Source organism: Galleria mellonella, unplaced genomic scaffold (genome assembly GCF_026898425.1).
Source record: "Galleria mellonella isolate WM207_F2 unplaced genomic scaffold, CSIRO_AGI_GalMel_v1 utg172, whole genome shotgun sequence".
Classification (NCBI taxonomy): Eukaryota; Metazoa; Arthropoda; class Insecta; order Lepidoptera; family Pyralidae; genus Galleria; species Galleria mellonella.
The window spans coordinates 4,868,677-4,888,998 of record NW_026442015.1 but is presented as its reverse complement, the minus strand read 5'-3'; the positions used below and the strand labels follow the sequence as shown (position 1 = coordinate 4,888,998).

The 20,322-nt window shown below is 35.2% G+C and overlaps 1 protein-coding gene across 5 annotated transcripts in view; it reads right to left on the bottom strand.

Annotated features, from left to right (window-relative positions):
• The window catches only part of LOC113510198 (TBC1 domain family member 4), a 56,666-nt gene that overhangs the window by 6,745 nt on the left and 29,599 nt on the right, over positions 1 to 20,322 (bottom strand). For 2 of the 5 annotated variants that reach the window (XM_052893051.1, XM_052893053.1), the window contains 18 exons: positions 17,617 to 17,798; positions 16,269 to 16,371; positions 15,526 to 15,669; positions 14,471 to 15,181; positions 13,841 to 14,042; positions 13,073 to 13,195; positions 12,526 to 12,641; positions 11,273 to 11,364; positions 9,977 to 10,121; positions 9,130 to 9,253; positions 8,159 to 8,261; positions 7,347 to 7,465; positions 6,738 to 6,884; positions 5,084 to 5,251; positions 3,962 to 4,114; positions 2,748 to 2,899; positions 2,192 to 2,290; positions 1,718 to 1,871 (listed from right to left, as the gene is read on the bottom strand). In XM_052893051.1, the coding sequence (XP_052749011.1) occupies positions 1,718 to 1,871; positions 2,192 to 2,290; positions 2,748 to 2,899; positions 3,962 to 4,114; positions 5,084 to 5,251; positions 6,738 to 6,884; positions 7,347 to 7,465; positions 8,159 to 8,261; positions 9,130 to 9,253; positions 9,977 to 10,121; positions 11,273 to 11,364; positions 12,526 to 12,641; positions 13,073 to 13,195; positions 13,841 to 14,042; positions 14,471 to 15,181; positions 15,526 to 15,669; positions 16,269 to 16,371; positions 17,617 to 17,798 (3,037 nt within the window). Of the gene's footprint in view, positions 1 to 1,717; positions 1,872 to 2,191; positions 2,291 to 2,747; positions 2,900 to 3,961; positions 4,115 to 5,083; positions 5,252 to 6,737; positions 6,885 to 7,346; positions 7,466 to 8,158; positions 8,262 to 9,129; positions 9,254 to 9,976; positions 10,122 to 11,272; positions 11,365 to 12,525; positions 12,642 to 13,072; positions 13,196 to 13,840; positions 14,043 to 14,470; positions 15,182 to 15,525; positions 15,670 to 16,268; positions 16,372 to 17,616; positions 17,799 to 18,816; positions 18,841 to 19,563; positions 19,646 to 20,322 lie in introns of those variants that run through there. The other 3 variants (XM_052893052.1, XM_052893054.1, XM_052893055.1) reach the window with 3 other exon arrangements.

Below are 20,322 nucleotides of genomic sequence, written 5' to 3'. Positions count from 1 at the left end.
TGCTTGGAAATGTGAGCATTATTTTGACCATCTTCTTAGAGATAAATCAAAATTGCCGTACTGGCCAGATACATGCGGGCAGCGGCTGGTAAAAGTTGTATGAAAATCCATATCTGTCGTGTTTTGCGGCCAGATAAATTACTATGTAAACTCATATCTGTCCTGTAATTTAAAAACCTTTTACTTCGAAACATGGTTACCAAGGAGGTAACTAATAAAAGGTTTTATTTAAATTTAAAACTGGCTTGCAAATAGAAAGCTGTTTATTAAAAAAAAAACAAAGGAACATTATGGCGCGTGAAAAATTAATATTGTTCGTTATTCGTCATTGAACTTAAATTGTGTTTTTGATTTCCGCGCATTGTTTGAGAAAAGTACTATACAAGCCTTGGCCACAACTAAGTATTGATGGACACACGTATGTGTGCCTCGGCTACGCCTCAGCCCACATTTGCACGTTCGTCCATCAATGCCTCAATTGCTGGCCGCTGCAGTAATGTACTATTTTTCCGCCATAAATGTCCAAAAGAACTCAATATTGGCGCCATTCCAATATCTATAATTTTCTTATGTTTTATTATATAAAAATATAATAAAAAATAAGAAAATGAGCCAATTATTCCTCAAATACAGTAGCAAAATAATAAAAACAGTTAGAAAACTAAACGCTAGTAAGTAATGCTATATTAAGAACCTATGATGACTATATGATCTACTAGCGGCCCGTCCCGACTTTGGACGGGTGGACATTTTTACAACATTTTAAAAAGTGGTCATTGTGACATAACGATAATAGTTGAACATATAGTATCGCGAAGTTTTTTGTAGTTATTGATATTTTCTTCAATATTGTAGAACATACTTTTGTTCTATCACCAATAGTTTCTGCAGCGCACGCGACCAAAGATATTTTATAGCATTTTTTTACACCTTGAGTTACGTTACTAAAGTTTTAGTAAGGATCCCTAATCTTTTCCAGCAATAAATATAGCCTATATTACTCAGGATGAATGTAGCGTTCTAATGGTGAAAGAATTTTTGAAATCGGCAAAGTAGTTTTTGAGTTTATTCATTACAAACATACATACACACAAAAATACAAATCTTTCCTTTTTATAATATTAGTGTAGATAATATAGGCTAAACAATTAGTAATAAGAATAATTTGTGTTAAATAGATTATAAATGTAAATAGTTATCCCCAGCCAGTAATGTAAAATTTGAATCTAGATAGTTCACCAGAGGGAGACTTTGTACAAAAGTCGATTGCTTGGGTATCTCTGCCCCATTCGTGTTTCAACCGTGAAGCAGCTGTGTTTGCATGGCTGTGTTTCGGTTTGAAGGGTGGGATATGGCGTGAATTTACTGGGTACAGAGGAATAACACCTGAGTCCTCAGGAATGGCAACGCATGGGGGGTATCATGGGCGAAACAGTATACTCTGTTATGTTCATAGTACTGCTCATGCCTATAGGCGACGGTTACCACTTTCCATCCGGTGGACCGCCAGCTTGTTTGTTATAAGATAAATAGTTTATAGAACCATATGCAATATTAATAAGACTAGAAACTCCATTAATAAAGTAATAAACCTAAAATTAAATATCCGGGATCGAAAAAATCTTTAATATTAGAATGGTGCCAATACCCATGCCTACTGCGCATGCCTTTATCTTTACCCTCCGTTATAAATATCAAATGATCCTGGTGAACTCACCGAATACTCTGACGACGAAGCCAAGTGGAAACTGGCTGGTGAAAAGTGTCAGCATCCAGGGCGCAGCGTACAGTGCCGGTGATATGTCCAGGGATTCCAGTTTGGCGTGCAGTTCGGGCTCGTGATCGCGAAGCAGGCGAGACAGTTGGTATAGCTGGAAGCCATTACCATCATTAAAACAAAAAGAAAATTAATTTTTACACCAGTTTTTTTTTTAATAGATGATTAATGGAATGGTAACCCCGCATGCGCTATCGGTATACGCTGGCGGGGCATCAGTGACGGGTGATAGGTGAATAATGAAAAAAGGCAGGTCAGTCAGCCCATCGTGATGAATACACATGGAACTCAGCACGATGGTTTCCAGGGGAAACCGCGTGGAGGTCGACCTGACAGGGTATATTGCTAGCAATAAGACTGGTAGCCCGCATTACTAATCATAAACGAATGAAGGTAATAACCTTCCTAAATTACCTGAACTTGCAAAGCGCTCATGTCTGGCAAATACTGTTTCCGTAAACCGCGTCTAAACATCAAATGGCGAAGTAGTCCAAAAGCCTCCGCTTCTTCAGTCTGCAAAGAATAAATACAAACAATCATAGATTATTGACAAAGGAAGACTTTGCACAAAAGTCGATTGCTTGGGTATCTCTGTCCCCATTCGTGTTTCAACCGTGAAGCAGTTGTGTTTCGATTTGAATGGTGGAATATGGCGTGAATTCTCTACAGAGGAATAACATTTTCATGGAATGGCAACGCATGAAAAACAGTGTCATGGGCGAAACAGTATACTCTGTTATGTCCATATACTACTCATGTCTAATATAAATATATATCCACTTTTATATATATATATATAAATAAGTGTTCATTTATAGCCAAAAATAGCTGTGATCATCAGCATACCATTTCTGAGAGCTTCGATTTTATGTTTCCTTAAAATTGTATTTTATTTGTAATTTTATTTACATGAATAAAAGAGTATTCAGACGAATATTTCATAAAATACCAACTGGTTTTCTAAACTTACATGTAATAGCAGTACTCCAGCCACAAAACTGAGACCCTGGCAGTAGCCAACTTCAGGATCCAGTAGAGAATAGGCCTTCAATATGTTGTATAAGGCCAGTTGACCTGGACCCAAAGCGGATGCGAAGTATGAATGCTTTGGAAACGTCCGACCTGAATAAAGTAACATGAAACATTCATTTGGCTACATAATAGAAAAATACTTGATGCATTAAAACAAATACAAGCTGATATTTATTTATGTAATATACATATACATACATATCTGTCACGCCTGTCTCCCATTAGGGTAGGCAGAAACAATGGAACGCCAAATGCTTCGATTCAAATAAACCTCTTTCGCTTCTTCCACATTCATCAATCTTGTCATACACGCTCTTTTATGTAATATATACACCATATTTTCACCGTGAAGCAGTTGTGTTCGCATGGCTGTATTTCGGTTTGAAGGGTGGGATGTGGCAGTAAATTTACAGAGTTCAGAGAAATAACACCTGAGTCCTCAGGAATGGCAATGCGGGATATCATGGGTGAAACAGTATGCTTAGTTATGTCCATGGTACTGCTTATGTCTTTATCTGTAGGCGACGGTTACCACTTTCCATCAGGTGAGCCATTGCCATTTTAAGTTGCATAAAAAAACCCTTCGGAACAGATTTTTAAGCAATATTCAGAAGAAAGAGATTTTTAATTAATATGTTTATATGAAATGAAAATAACAGAATCTAGATTTTTCGATTTGTTTAAAAAATGTTCTTTTGAATTGAGAACGTTTTTTTAAAGGATGCTAACTGCTCACTCGCTGCGATTTTTAAGGACTGGTCTTATGTATCCATTTTTTCCGACTGTTTTATACCCAGGGCCACTGTCTACTATCGTACGGCTCGCCATCGGCAGGGAGTTCACTCTCTAATCCTACAACCTAAATGTTTTCTCCCACGAATACTCAGGTTATGGAATGAGCTCCCTGCCGAGGTTTTTCCAAGAGACTACAGCATGGGGTTCTTCAAAAGGGAGGTTTATTCAGGGTCGGCAACGCATGCGTAATACCTTTGGTATTGCAGGCGTTTATAGGCTACGGGTAACCACTTACAATCAGGTGGGCCGTATGCCGTATTTTTTTATACCAATGAGGTGGCAATTTATTACCCCATATTAAAAATATATCCCAAAGTATGGAAAGAGCAGTGGTCATAATGGCTGTTCTACACGTACCGAGGTCGATGAGTATGGCGTGCTGGTGCTTGGTGAGGCCAGCCAGAAGTGTCCGGTAGGGCGCGTGGTAGGCGGCGGGCGGCGGCGCGGCCTGCAGCGCCGCCTGCTCCGCCAGGAACCACCACACGCCGCCGCGGCATGTACGGGGTACTCCTGTTCACACAAACGGAAGTGGGCTTCAGTTTCCAGTTTAGGTAAAGGTGAATACACTGGCCATGTACCAGAGGGAGACTTTGTACAAAAGTCGATTGCTTGGATACCTCTGTCCCATTCGTGCTTCAACCGTGAAGCAGTTGTGTTTGCATGGCTGTGTATCGGTTTGAAGGATGGGATATGGCGTGAATTTACAGGGTACAGAGGAATAACACCTGAGTCCTCAGGAATGGCAACGCATGGGAGGTATCATGGGCGAAACAGAAACTCTATTATGTCCATGGTACTGCTCATATCTTAAGGCGACGGTTACCACTTTCCATCAGGTGGGCCGTCAGCTTCTTTGCCATTCTAAGTTGTATAAAAAAAAATGTAACTTCATTTTCAATACGGTAAGGAAGTGGAACTCCAATTACTTAGGTATATATTTTAAGTGCATTTTAAGTGCATTATCATCATATCAGCCTTGAACTATCCACTGCTGAACATAGGCTTCCATCTAGGGACGTTTTGCCAATAGTTACCACGCTTGGCAAGCAAGTTTGCAACCTCAGTTAAACTTTAGAGATGTTTTAAGAGGGACGCTGCCCATACTTCGCCCTCCTTTAGTCGGCTGCCCAGCCTTCCTTACCCACGGGAAAGGAAGGGATGGCCTATTCTATGTAGGGACCACAGGGCCATTTTAAGTGTATATTACAAAATAACTTCGACAGTTCTGTAATGATTTTGAGATTCTGACCGCGTATTGATCCCACATCATTCTTATCAGCATACCTGCAAAGCCTTTGGTGTTGTGGGTGATAATGGACGGCGGTCACTTACCATCAAGTGAGCCGTATGCTCGTTTGCCCACTGCCCACCCACACACATATATATATACTTTGCAGGTGTGTGACAGCCTTTTAAAAAGGAATATGCTATTTACTTGAAGGTTATGATGTTATATTCATTGATTCACTCAATTCTTACCCTGTATAACAGCCTGAGTCAGCATATGCTTGTCAACCTTGGCCATTTGTCTGGAGGAGTCCCTAGAGGATAACAAGGAATCCCACATGAGCACCACCCCAGCATCACATACGCCCAGCTCTGCGTACTCCAGTTTTATACGGCGAACTGCTGATGACTCTTCACTTTCTAGAAAACAAAAGCGTCTAAAGTGAGTATATTTTTTAATTCCTAGATTTAAGGCTTTCGTCTAATTGTATATCTATTTGTGGCATTGTAGCTCTGGTGATCAATTTCATTTACTTTTTTATTTAAACACTGGTAATTTTTGGCTATATTTGTTGGAAGTCAGACCACCGTCAGCAACTAGAATCGAAGGTTTGGTGAAATAGTACAATTAATTGATTTGCAATTGTGGAACAGACTTCCTTCTAGCATATAGAAATCCCACTATTTAACTTTATATATATAATTTATATACAATTTAGACTGGCAAACAAGCTGACGACCCACCTAATGGATATTGATAACTGTCGTCTATAGACATGTGCAGTACCATGGACATAACAGAGTATACTGTTTCGTCCATGATACCCCCATGCGTTGCCATTCCTGAGGAATCAGGTGTTATTCCAGGTGTATATGTTTATTTTATTTGTATTCTAATTACCTTGTATACATTTTTTCTCTGTACCTTTCCTACACTAGATTATCCGCTAAATATTTTCTCTCTAACTACACTGGGTTGGCTGGAAGAGATCTCTTTTGGAAACAAGCCCACCCTCGCTAACAAGTTATTAAACTAATGGCTTTATCTTTTTTTTTAAGTACAATAAAGAATATATATAATTAGAAAGATGAGTTTGGACACTGATTTCTGCGAGAAATTTCTATTATCAAAATTTTCAGTATCAAATAAAAACTAGATTTACTAATATATAATTATTTGTGCTAGATTATAAGATTCAAAATATATTAACCACTAGCTTTTACCTGCAACTTGGTTCGTGTGACCGGGATATGTTTACTGACCGGGATAAAAAGCTATATCCTTCTCCATCTTATATATACTATATGAGTATTATATATACTATATCTGAATTTACAGGGTACAGAGCGAATAACACATTAGCGCAGGCAGGAATGGCAACGCATTTTCATCCATCAAAAAAAAAAAATATAATTATAAGATTCAAAAATATCTTGACGGTGCATGTTAAGTATATTAACCACTAGCTTTTACCACTTCGTTCGTGTGGACCGTCATGTTTACTGACCGTAAAAAGCCTCTAAATTTATATAATATATATAAATATAATATAAATATGTATACCAAATTTCATAGTAATTGGTTAAGCCATTAAGGCGCTAAGATGTAGCAAACTCTCTTTTAGTACGTGTAGGTATACCAAATTTAATAAACATTGGTTTTTCTATTATCTATTGGGGTTAATCAACAAACATCAATAGTCATTTTCACATTTATATAGTATGCAAGATCTTTTGTTATTGAAATAACAAACAAGCTGACGGCCCGCCTGATGGAAAATGATATCTAATTGACAAACTCCACGATATGATATTATAAATCATAGAATACATTGTCTACTGAATATTACCTTATAAGGTTTAAAGCATTTTGCCTTCATGCCCTAAAATTAGATTGTTCACGTACCTTTAAGTCTGGCATTCTCTTTCTCCATCCTAACCAACAGAATGGTCTGATCTATGGCCAACTTCCACAATTGTCGTAATTGTTCTTTGGACCTTTTTCCTTGTGGCGCTGTTGGTATACTGAGGAGTTTCTTCGACGACAGTTCTCCTAAAAGTAAAATACATGACACATACTAATATAATAGTCACACACATAATAACGGTAGTGGAATTAAACAAAATAATTGTATTCAAATTCGAATTTCGAATCAATCGGAATCTAGTCACTGAAAGGGCAACACTAGACTTCGAGCAGCGATCGATTAATTGCCTGATAATGCCTCGTTTAGAGATGAAACACGTGTGACATGAATGTAGTGTAAATGATGATCAAAGATTGATTATGCAAAATAGTTCTTATCAACTAACTAGTAAAGTACATACTAATCTTGACATAAATCTGGTCAAAACCTTCATAATCGATAGCGTTAAATATTAATTAATGAAATTATTAATAATTTGCTTCTAAAAATAGGAGATAACAAACGTTGTGTCGTCAAGCTTATTTTTAACTTGATTTCCTGTTTATAAGAAATGATATTATCATTTCAGACTTTAGATCAAAACATACCTTCCGTTTGTAATTCCGGTGGTTGTACAACTTTTTCATATATAGCCTGCCGCCAGGTGGCGTCCGTTTCAGTCCCTGACTCAGCGGCAGTCGGCCGTGAATCGTTGACTTTCAGAAAACTAAAAAAAAAAAGGTTAAAAAATTAGCTGAATGTCACTGGTCTTTTCAGAGATTTCGATTGTATATGTATATCTTAGATTATATACATAAAGCATCGAGCCTCAAAAACGGGTTAACTTTTTGTCAGCTATTGTTAAATTAGTCGACTCGTTATTTTATCAGTATTCTATACACTTACGCGTAAAATATACATATCTTGACGTATCTATTATTTAATAAATGAGTATTTACACAATAAAAGGATGCAGAAATTATAAAACAAAATAAATATAGAAATGACCAGAGGGAGACTTTTGTGTCTAAGGAGAGCAGTTGTGTCTAAGGTGCGTCCCCATGCGTTGCCGTTCCTGAAGAGTCAGGTGTTATTCCTCTGTACCCAGTAAATTTACGCCATATCCCACCCTTCAAACCGAAACACAGCCATGCAAACACAACTGTTTCACGGTAGAAACACGAATAAGACAGAGGTACGCAAGCAATCGACTTTCACACAATGACTCCCTCTGGTTTTACTGTCATCCCCTTCAAATCGAAACATAACTACGCAAGCTCAGCTAGTTCATAGCCAAAACACGAGTGGGACAGAGATAGCCATATATACGACTTCTAAGCCTTCCTTTGGTAACAATACTTTTGTCCACTGAAATTAAATAGAACCTCCTTTTTTTGAAGTCGGTTGCAGTTATACTTACATATCCATCATGGGCGAATTAACAGGAGTACCGGGTTCTTCCTTCTCCACGCTGTCGTCTTCCCGTGCAGGCGGGGTGAGTTGCTTCGGAGACGATGGTGAATCTAAAGTTAGCATTGAGTAAATTATGTAATTTTTTACTAATTTTAACGACCTCTGTAAAGCAGTGGTGGGCACATTGCTTTGGGTAAATTAGGTCCCAGGTTTAATCCCCGTTCGGGTCAATTTAGAAAAACAATTTATTTTAAAACGGCTCGGGTCTGACTGAATTGGTTTGTACCCTAAATGTTAATTAGCTGATACCTCATAATAAGGGTAAAGATATCCCAGCTTGAGGACTAGATTATATGGCATTTATTATTGCCTAGCGGCCAGTCCCGGCGTCGCACGGTTGGACATTTTTACAACATTTTAAAAAGTGGCCATTAAGGCTGCACACGCGACGGAAGCTTAAAAATGAAGTAACTTCTCCCGTTTTCCCAACATTTCCTTTCACTGCTCTGCTCCTATTGATCGTAGCGTGATGAAAAGTATACTATAACCTGCCTAGGACTATGAAGTATAATTGTACCAAGTTTCGTTAAAATCCGTCGAGTAGTTTTTGTTTCTATAACAAACATACAGATAGACAGACAGACAGTTAGTGATGAAACACGTATCGCAAAACGTGCGTGAATAAAATAGCAGTCAGAGATTGCTGGCTAATATGGAAGGTAGTGGAACTTCTGGTAGTAATAGTGGTGACCAATCTTCGAGTGTTGGCAGTCACACATACAAATGGTAGCGGAATTAAACAAAATAATTGCATTCAATATAACCAGTGATATGGACTTCTACAAGATAATACCTAGTTCAGTAAAATTGTTCCAAAAACCCTAAATATAAATTAATCAATGTTTTAAGACAGTTTATAATTATTTTTTTTTCAATTTCTGTAAACTGTCACAAGCAATGAATAGTTAGATAACTTACCACTGCTTTGTGTTCGTGCAGCTGGTGATTGGGATTTACTTCTAGAACTTTCTGGAGGGTGCAACTCAGCAGTATGCGGTTCTGAAGGTGTTTCCACCGCGGTAGTAGAGAGAGGCGAAGCTTCCTTTAAAAATAGAAATAGAAATTCAAAATAAAGGTGTATAGGCCATTATTCGTGTTACATACATACATATATATTCATCACGCTTGTCTCCCATTAGGGTAGGCAGGTTCTCAATTCGATGGTATTTTTCATGTTTATTACCTCATAACTCCATCACTTCGAATTGAAAAAATCTGTTAATATTTTTTTTTATGCAACATAAAATGGCAAACAATTGACGGCCCACCTGATGGAAAGTGGTAACCGTCACCTAAATGAATGAATGGAGATGTCGGTAGGGCCGCCTTAGACGGACGTATGTTGACCAAATAGGCGACGTGCTGAAGAAGGGCCAAATTAAAAGTACCCGTAACCGGCGAGCATGTATGAAAAGATTGATGAATGTGGAAGAAGCGAAAGAGGTTTGTTTGAATCGAAGCATTTGGCGTTCCATTGTTTCTGCCTAACCCGTAGGGTTACGGCACGTTAGGGTTACAAATGGTTAGGCCGTTGTGTAATGGGAGACAGGCGTGACAGATATTTATGTATGTATTTTTAAATGCATTATATATCATCTTAAGATAATCAATAGAATCAAGTTCGTTTGCTAGAAGTTATATATATATATATATATATATATATATATATATATATATATATATATATATATATATATATATATATATATATATATATATATATATATATATTTGAAAGATACAATATGAATATTCAAATTCTTACCTTCTTACTAACTTGTGGTAGACCCAACCCAGCTTCATCTTTGCTCGACTTCCTCTTCAACAAGTGATCGAAGCTACTGGACAGCGAGCGTTTTGCTTTCATGAAAATAGTGCTGCCACCTAGGTACTGGTTGAGAAATTCTGATCTGTAATTATGAAAAAATTGGATTTTTTTTATACAACTTAGAATGGCAAACAGGCTGACGGCCTGATGGAAAGTGGTAACCGTCGCCTATAGACATGAGCAGTACCGTGGACATAACAGAGAATACTGTTTGCCCATGATACCCCCCATGCGTTGCCATTCCTGAGGGTCAGGTGTTATTCCTCTGTACCCAGTAAATTAATGCCATATCCCACCCCACCACAAAACCACCCAAGATTGTTTGCGGTACAGTATTTAAGGCATCCCGTCCTCGCTATTGGACACGGGTGACGGAATGCCTATACAAGAGGGTAATTGTGGGCGTAATTTAGACGCAATATTTGAGGAGCATTAGGAAGGTATATGAACGGCCGGATACTACAACAAATGAGTATGTGGTCGGCCTAAGTTGTATAAAAAAAATCCTTTTCCCCCTAATTTACCTGGGTTATCTCCACGTTTCAACCTGGTAACACTGACTGTGATCACGATTAAATTGATCTACCGCTAACATACCTCCACTTCTGAGACAATTTTTTTTTTTTTATTAAAACTTTTTGTTATTTATTGTTCTATATTATCATCTTCCTTTCTTGTAAAATAAAGTTTCTTTCTTTCTTTCTTTCTTCCTACCCTTATCCAATTATTATTTGGGGTCGGCGTAATACGGTTTTATACATATTACTAAAGGATTTGGCTTATAGTTTTACGACCGGCCGCCTGCCTGACGTCAACACTCTTTGGGAATATAGAAAATAGGTCATATATTCCATGCATATAATCTGTATAGATAGAGTGTCTCCATAGAAATGCTTCGAGAAAAACGGGTCAAGTTTTTCATGCGATTTTGCGTGATAACTAGTTATGTGTGATTCCTTTATAACTTCTATATTTATTTTGTCTTGTACATTCTGCATCTTTTTAACGCGTAAACACTCATTTTATTTAGTTAAATAATACATCAAGATACATTTTATGTGTAAGTATATAGAATACTAATAAAAAAAATACTAATAATAAAATACTAACAAAAAGTTGATCCGTTTTTGAGATTCGATGCTCTATCTATTATAATATAAAAAATTTTTTTTTTCTTTTTAAATACCGCTAACGATTTTGACTCCACCTGTATTATTACACTGGTCTGCTTACCTGTTTTCGGCTGTGTCGTGAATATGCCTCAGCTGCTTAGCTTCACTGTGGGCTCGAAGTAGCATCATTAGGAATGCATTGTGTTCGCTTACCTACAACGATAAACTTTATGAAGCACTGTTGGTATATTACAGAAGACTTTGCATATAAAAGGTCCATGGTTCGATTTCCGTTTGGGTTCATTTGGGTAATCATCACCATTATCAGCTTTTAACTGTCCACTGCTGTACATAACCCTTCCCCTGTGGGAATGGGAGGAGGGGGTGCCACTAGTTGCCTCGGTTGGCGGATTGGCAACCGCAGTTAGGCTTTGGAGATGTTTTAACAAGGACGCTGCTGCCCATCCTTCGCTTCCATTAATCGCATCTTACGACACCCACGGTCCCCGCGTTACCTAAATAGTCCAAGGTCGAGCAGATAATAAAATTCTCTAATTTGACTCGCTTAGGTTTTTTTGGGTTTTTAATGGATGATGATGAAATTACCACCTCGTTTGCGCTATCGATAAACACTGGCGGGGCACCAGTGAAAGGTGATAGGCGAGGATGACAATAGGTCAGTCCCTTCTCTCCACCCCCGGTTTCTTTGGGTATACTTTCTCCCCATACCAAGAAAGAGATCCAAGCTTCCTGAAGCTCTTAACCCTGGTCAAGCAATTTGTATGATCCTATGACACTTATTATTGTTACAAAGTGCCAGAGGAAGACTTTGTTGGAAATTACAGAGTAAAGGATTTAATAGGTACAGTATAATCCAGTGACATCCATAGCGTTTTTCATATCTAAAAACGACCAGTAATACGTTCCAACAAATGAGTAGTTTCATTCCGTAAAAATAATAAATTAGACAAAGAGAAACAACGTACTTCTAAACGAAGTACATTACAATTATAGTATAAATATATTTTTTATCTTCCCACTGAATTGAAAAAAATTGTTGTTTAGTAAAAATAAATAATTATTTCACTGTATATTATCCTTTATAATTAAGTATAATAATTAAGTATAACTTAGGAGAGATTTTGCCTCACTCTGCGTATTCTACCACCTGTACAACGGATTGTGCTCAGAGGAATTGTTCAATATGATGCCCACAACCACTTTCTACCATAATCGACAGGGAGTATCCTCATGTCTTACAGCCTTAATATATATATAAAATTGCAGGTAACCACTTACCATCAGGTGGGCCGTATGCTTGTTTGCCAAGTGATATAAAAAAAAAAGGAAAAGGTAGAATAATAACAATTTTACCTCGTACATATGGTTGGTGCCGCCTTGGTATTTGGTGATGATGACGTCTTGTTCATCATCAGGCAGTTGTTCTATACGTCTGAGGATAAAGGCGTGGGTCTTCTTCTCATTCATACCTATAAATATGGAATTAATATTTCAGTACAAGATTCTATACAAATTATTAAAAAAAAATTAAAATCAAATAAAAGTAAATATACTCTGGGCATTTGCATAATAATTACTTAATTTACATAATTTTGAAATTATATTTTTTTTATTTGAAGTGATTTAAATTGAATAGTTAAAATTTAACTACAAGTTAAATTTCCATACATTATACCTGATCTTTTCCAAAAGTTCATCAACCTTTTTATATTACTAGCAAACTAACTATAACCGTTACAACTATTTCTTCAAAATAATTAACATATAGTTTAGAAACGAAATTATTTTCAACTATAATTTTAAGGTTTTTAAATCCAAAGCCTTAAAATTTTCGTTTGAATAGAAATTTAAATTTACTACACTAAATCATAAAATTTCAACATTATACACGATAGTGTACCTTCTATATCATGGCATAGTCTATGGTACCATAGCATTGGGCAATGTTCGCATGTCATATTTGGAGATTTCTCTCTGGACTTCTTCAGTAATTCTGCGTGCGCTAAAAATGCTTGCTTTATGGCTGAAAATAAAAAAAGTTGAGATTAAAACATCTTTTTCATTAAACAGGACTTTTTATACTATTCTCCTTGCATTTTTTCTTGTCCATTTGCTTCTATTTTCATAAGAATCTTTAAGAACTCTTCACAAAAAAATCTATCTTTTAAATATTCTCTTTTGTGATTAGTCGATGAGCGTTTATTCTTTATTTAATAACTATATAAATGCAAACATTACACAAATGATAAATTTCCATTACAGATTCATAATTGCCAATATATATAAAGATATTAAAAAGAAAAAAGGAAACTATCACTGGAAGTAAAGAAGAATATACTAGAGAGAGACTTTGTACAAGTAGTTTGCTTTAGCACCTCTGTCCCATTCGTGTTTCTACCGTGAAGCAGTTGTTTTTGCATGGTTGTGTTTCGGTTTGAAGGGTGAATATGGCAGTGAATTTACACGGTACAGAGGAATAACACCTGAGCCCTCAGGAATGGCAACGCATGGGAGGTATCATGGGCGAAATAGTATACTCTGTTATGTCCATGGTACTGCACATGTCTATAGGCGACGGTTACCACTTTCCATCAGGTGGGTCGTCAACTTGTTTGTCATTCTAAGTTGTATTAAAAAAAAAAAGGAAAAAATAATAAATAATCATTACCATTAACAACTTCTGTAGCAACGGAATCGCTTTCACATTTAAAAACGTAGCAAGCGTAACTGTCATTGGCCTCCCGGCATACAAAACCGAAGTGGTCCTTGTTGATGCGGCCCAGCACACAGCTCGCTACGTCCTTGAAGGCCCTGTGGAGGAGTATTTGCTTTCTATCTGGACTAATAAGTCGCAATTCTGAACGACCTACCTGAAATTGTAAATGAAAATTAAGACGTACAATTTAACAATTCCTTGCATAGTGGTGGAAATTTCCATCATAATTTGAATGCCCAAAAATTATATAAAAGAACAAGTATACTTTAAGTTGAACGTGTCTGGATACCTTTTTAATGTCCATTGCAAAAAAAAAAAAAAAAACATAGATGTCACATTTATTTTTTTTAACCATTTGTCCTTTAATTTTAAACATTAATTATATCACCTTGATTTATTTCGCCAATAAAAAAAATCATGCAAAGAAGGGTTAAAATTTTATTCAGCAAAAGAACCAACGACAAGAACCAAGAAACCACAGACTTATGAGACAAACATGAAAAAATACTGAGAACTTTCTCTTTCTTGAAATTAGAAATATCTACCATCCCCAATATATTATTAGAAGCAACAGAAACTTACCTGAAACAACATAGTTCGGTTTTGTTCTCCAATTAACTGAACTATAGGCGTCTTCAGATTTAAAGTTCCAATAGACGCTGATCTATCTCTCAAATACGGTTTATTCTCTAGCATAGATTTTTTGATATTTTCACTATTTAACATTTTTGAACTGGATAGCTTATTGAATTTTTCTATACTTAAATTTAAACTTTGTTTATTTTCTGACGAGTTTTTTTCACTTCCACTTTCATTTACTTCTTGTTTATTTGATACCTGGTCTGTAAATTGTCTCGAACTATTTTCATTTTTATCAATCTCAGTATTTTCTTTATTATTTTCAGATATTGGACTTTTTTCTTCTATTATATTATCTTCAATTTTATTTACATCTTTAATTGTGTGTTCACAAAATTTTGTTATAGACGATGCTGTTTTAGTTATTATAGATTGTATATCATGTTTTTCTTCATCCTCTGTTACTGTTCCTAGGTTATTTTTAGATATATTTAAAGACATTGATTCTAATGTTTGACTTTTTCTCATTTGTGAATTGATTTCAACTCTTTCTTTTGTAAACATATCAAATTCTTTGTCAATCTCATTGTTTTCCACTTTTGTTTTCTTTATAATACTTTTGTCGGGTTCTAAAGGAATCGAACTTGTACCTAAGTTACTTTTTAGTTTTTCTTTTTCATCAGCCAAGTTTTCCGTATTGCTATGAACGGACGTCTGAAAGTATATATATACAAAGAAAATTTTATTTCTATTTCCACTTACATATTCTTTTTATATATGTACTACTAAGGAGGCAAACAAGCATACAGTCCGTCTGATGGTAAACGGTTACTGTAGCCAATGAGCACCTGCAACACTAGAGTTGTCACTTGCATGTTGCTGATCCTAAAGAAACATACCACATATATATAAAATGTCTATATTACCTAAGTTCTAATCAAAGTAAGTAAATTAATTTCCAAAAATAAAAACAAATAGAGGCTCTATTTTATCTTTGATATAATAAAATAAAATAATAAATCTTTATATTGGTTATCATTGTCTTTTATACAACATACCTCTGTGGAGGTTGGATGTAAGCTATGTCGTCTCTGATTTTTAATCTTTTCAGCTTCATGTTGTGCGAATTTGTTCAATGCGTCATCTATTAGAGAATCAGGAACTTTTCTTTGTGATATCCTAACTTTTCCAATGTATAAAACCTGAAAAATGCATATCAAAATTTTATTGTAAAATCAATAAATTACTACGTTTATAAAAATCACGTTTGTGCCGATTTTTTGAAGTCAATTACTTAATATGTTAAATGGATGACAAATCATTTTTTTTTTTATATTTTTTTCCTCGTTAAATATTTTCTAAACAAAACAATATTAACAAATGTAGACATATCAGGGAATTTATTTCAATCCTCCATTTTCCAACAAAATTATCCAGTTTCTTGGTATAAACTTGTATTCTGTTAAAGTACGAAGATTGTGCAGACAAATTAACCTAAATTAACTGGAAATGATTAAAACAGGAAGTTACTTTTTTGGCCATAACAGAAAATAAATGTTTTGTCCTTTGGCAAAGCAATGATCTGAGTTGTGACAGCACATACACGAAACAAAATGTTTGAGAATTTATTTTCCTTTTTTTATATATATTTTTTCTCTCTATTTTTAAACATATTTGTTTGTGTTTATCACTATTTGTGTGCCCTAAATAGTACAAATAAATTTTCTATCTAATTATGATTCAATTCCATTACATTTTAAGAACATGTTTAAAGATTAAAAAAAATATATTTAAAAGTTACCTCGAAAAAATGAGAGTCAGATGGTGACAGATCAGCACATAGTGAAGTTAGAGTTGATGCATTGCTGACACTCCTTACCAATCCAGACTGAGGTTCACTTGTCCTGTAACAATATTATGGTGCATGCATTTAATCTAAGATAAATAACTACAATATTTTTTATGGTAGTTGATGGGAAAACTTATGTTCAACAGTGGACAATCAATGGCTGACAATAAATGACAATGAAAAAACTATAGATAGTCCAATATCTTTAAATTTTAATCGTGCCTCCGATCAAACTGTTTATAATTACTCCTCTCCATCCAAAGATTGCCTGGAAGAGATTGTTTTTAGCGATGAGATCGCCCATTGTTTTCTCAGTATGAATATTTGTTATAATTGTTTGTATTCAATTTACTACTGTAATCTTTTGGAGTAAACAAAAAAGAGTATCTAATCTGCCTTTGAACTTAAACCATTTGTAAAAATAATTAATAATTTAAAGATAAATAGATATTGATGAATAGAATGAATTGAAAGATAAATGTAAATACAAGGAGCTTGGTTGAAACTTTTTTTTATACAACTTAGAATGGCAAACAAGCTGACGGCCCACCTGATGGAAAGTGGTAACCGTCGCCTACAGACATGAGCAGTACCATGGACATAACAGAGTATACTGTTTCGCCTATGATACCCGCCATGCGTTGCCATTCCTGAGGACTCAGATGTTAGTCCTCTGTACCCTGTAAATTCACGCCATATCCCACCCTGCAAACCAAAACACAGTCACGCAAACACAACTGCTTCATGGTTGAAACACGAATAGGACAGAGGTGGTCAAGCAATCGACTTTTGTACAAAGTCTCCCTCAGGTAAACTTCTTTCTGAAATTTTAAAATTGTCTATGCAAGAATGCCGTGTAAATTTGTAAATAGTAAAGGGGCGATTTGATGATATTAGGAATACGGATAAAGCAGAGAATGTTTTAAAGATATAGCAGTAGATAGATATAGATTGAAATGTTGATGCAAAACTCAGTCCAAATAATAATATAATCAATAATATGCACATATCCATTACAGTTAGCATCACGTAAACAGCATCTGTTATTGTAAACGATAGCTTACTAATAGTCACAGATAATAATAACAAAGGGAAAGTATCGTTTACATTTACATGTTTTTAATCAATTTAAACCCACCAACAACCTGACAATTCACACGATAGAGAGTGGTAACTGTCGTCTAAAGATATGAGTCGAAGACACAATAGAGGTCACCTGGGAAACTAAGGCTTTATGCCTTACCCTTCAAAAATGAAGTGTAAATTTTTTATTTTCCTATTAATAAACATGTAAACTCACAAATTGTTATTACAATTTCCAGGCAGTGATATGGCGGGACTGCTCCATGGAAGCTCTGATGTGTTCTGCTGTTGGAACCCAATGTTCTTTGTAACGGCCCCATTAGCTAAAGACCCCGATGAGTCTTTGGGGCTAGGCGCCCCAGGCGATGGCTCCCGCATCTGTCCAAAAAGGTCGGTCACCTGAAAAAGAAAATTAAAATATTAACTTCATATACTGTTATTATAATAATAATAAATGCCATACAATCACACCAACTATGATCTTCCATGATTCTCATGCCAGGTCATCCTGTATTCTTCACGAATATCTGGGAGAGGGACTCAGGATATCCCGACCCAATTCAATCTAGAAAATTTTGTTTCCTACATTAAGTTCCAGCCCTGGTCTAGCCAAACCGGTTATTGAGACCGGGATCTCATTTACGCAAAGCAACGTATCTGTTCAATGTGTCATTCCTATGGGACTAATTTGATATATCCTTCCTATCCTATCCTATCCTAAAAAAAAATCTATATCCTAAAAAAATAATTTTCCAAATCGGTTTATAACTGATGAAGTAATGAGGTATCAAACAAAGAAATACAATCAAAATCAGAACCAGCTCATTTTTTGAAGTCGGTTGAAGCATACGATCGAACTGTGAAAGAACTACCTCCTTTTTTGAAGTCCGATCAATAAACAGGTCAAGTGCGAGTTGAATTCACAAGCCTAGGGTGGCGTACATAAATATGAAATGAAATGAGCTTTATTGTGTATTTTATCTCATATCTACGTTCGGAACGAATTCTATTATCTAATTTATTGTATAATTAATAGACTCCTAATAGATTAACTATCAACAGTAATTAATTGCAATACGTAGTTATTTATTATGACCCATAATTGTGGTTAAGAGAATTTATATCGAACTATGGCGACGTCCTAATTATCTGTCATTTTTCAAAAACAATTGAATATTTAAAAAAAAGTTTCGTAGGTACATCATAATATTTTAATATAATAACTACCGGTTTAACTTACGTGTAATTTGGCAGAGCCGCTCAAGACTAAGGGTCCTGAATGGTCCTGAAACTAGTCTATCTTTATCGACCAATTTATACATAAGTTAAACCAGTAGATATCACATTGAAATATTTAAAAAGTATTCAGCTAGCGAACTATAATGACAATCATAGAATACATCTTTAAATTATTCACCAAGTCAATAATTTGAAATAAAACTCCCTTCGTTTCACCAGCTGCGCACACGCACGCCAATACCAACCAACTATACTAATAGACTGGTTTGCGTACAGTTCATAGATCAAATATACTACTGTTTGTGGCGATTAATTCAGTCTATTATTACAAACATTAGCTTTGATTTCTGTCTGAACCTAAACAAGTGCTGTTTGGTACACGAATCGGAAATCTTTCATCGTCATTTGTTTTTGTCTTTGGAGATCTAAGTAGTTTAGTCATTCCACAATTAGTTTTACACACATTAGATATGGAAAGGTACTTATTAAATATTACATGCATTATCAAATAAGAAGTTATTTGACGCTAAACTGTTTCATATAAATCAATTTCAATATACGATTGTAATAATCCTTTCCCACTACTCCGAAACTTAGAAGAGATATTGTTTTTATTCGTCGACAAAATAGTTGTTGGCGTCTACATTTTTTTTTTAATATTTAATTTTTTTATTTATTAAAAGTCCATTGCTGATCATTAGTATTTGATAACAATTTATTTTGAATGATGATAAATTAATATTATTTATACCGCATTTAGTTATTTATAACAGAGTATGACTCACAATAGTTATTAATCTAAAATTAGTGTCATGCTCATTCAATATCCATAATGCATTGTTAGAATTATTTAGGATGCAACGGCACAACTTTGTTATGAAGTTATAAAAACATTATTATTCATCGGAACGCCAATCGTTCTTACCAAATGTTTCAAGTTTATAGCGGACGTGTCGCTGTGGGAACCGAATATCGGCCGGCTGTGATTCATCGTTTCTTTAGTTCGGCTGGAATTAATAATATTATAATAATAAATACCATTGAATATATGATATAGCGCCATCTAGTTTCACAATAGGCAGAATTTATACTAAATTAACGTTTATTAAAAAAAATTGTTTGAAGTATTGATCCAATATGCTAATCTTATATTTAATATTTTTTAATTGATAAACATGATCATATGCAACCCATATCTCTAGAAATCGTAGTAGTCAGAGTTTATAACGTTCCCAATTACGCCACGGAAAGAGCATTATCAATCAGAAAATATAATTACAAACTCTTTAACGTCATCAAGCAAGGTGCAAATTACTCTATTGTAACCAATTATAAGGTTGTGATCATTCATTGCTACGTGGTCAGCAGGAGAGCGGAAACCACAAGAATCGTCATTTAAAGAGACTAATCATTACTTACTGGAATGACGTGCAAAGATAATGCAATATCACGCTTGGCTAGACTAAATTATTATGTAGTAAGCAATGATACTTCTCAGTCTTTTTAAAGACTTTTATAATAATAAAATTCTATCACTAAAGCTATCTAATCATAAACTGATTAGGTAGCTTTAGTGATAGAATATTAAGTAAGAATCACCATTTTACTCTTTTTAATCATGAAAGTAATGTACCTATCCTTAATTACTTTAATCTGAAAGATAAATCCATACAATACGATCTCT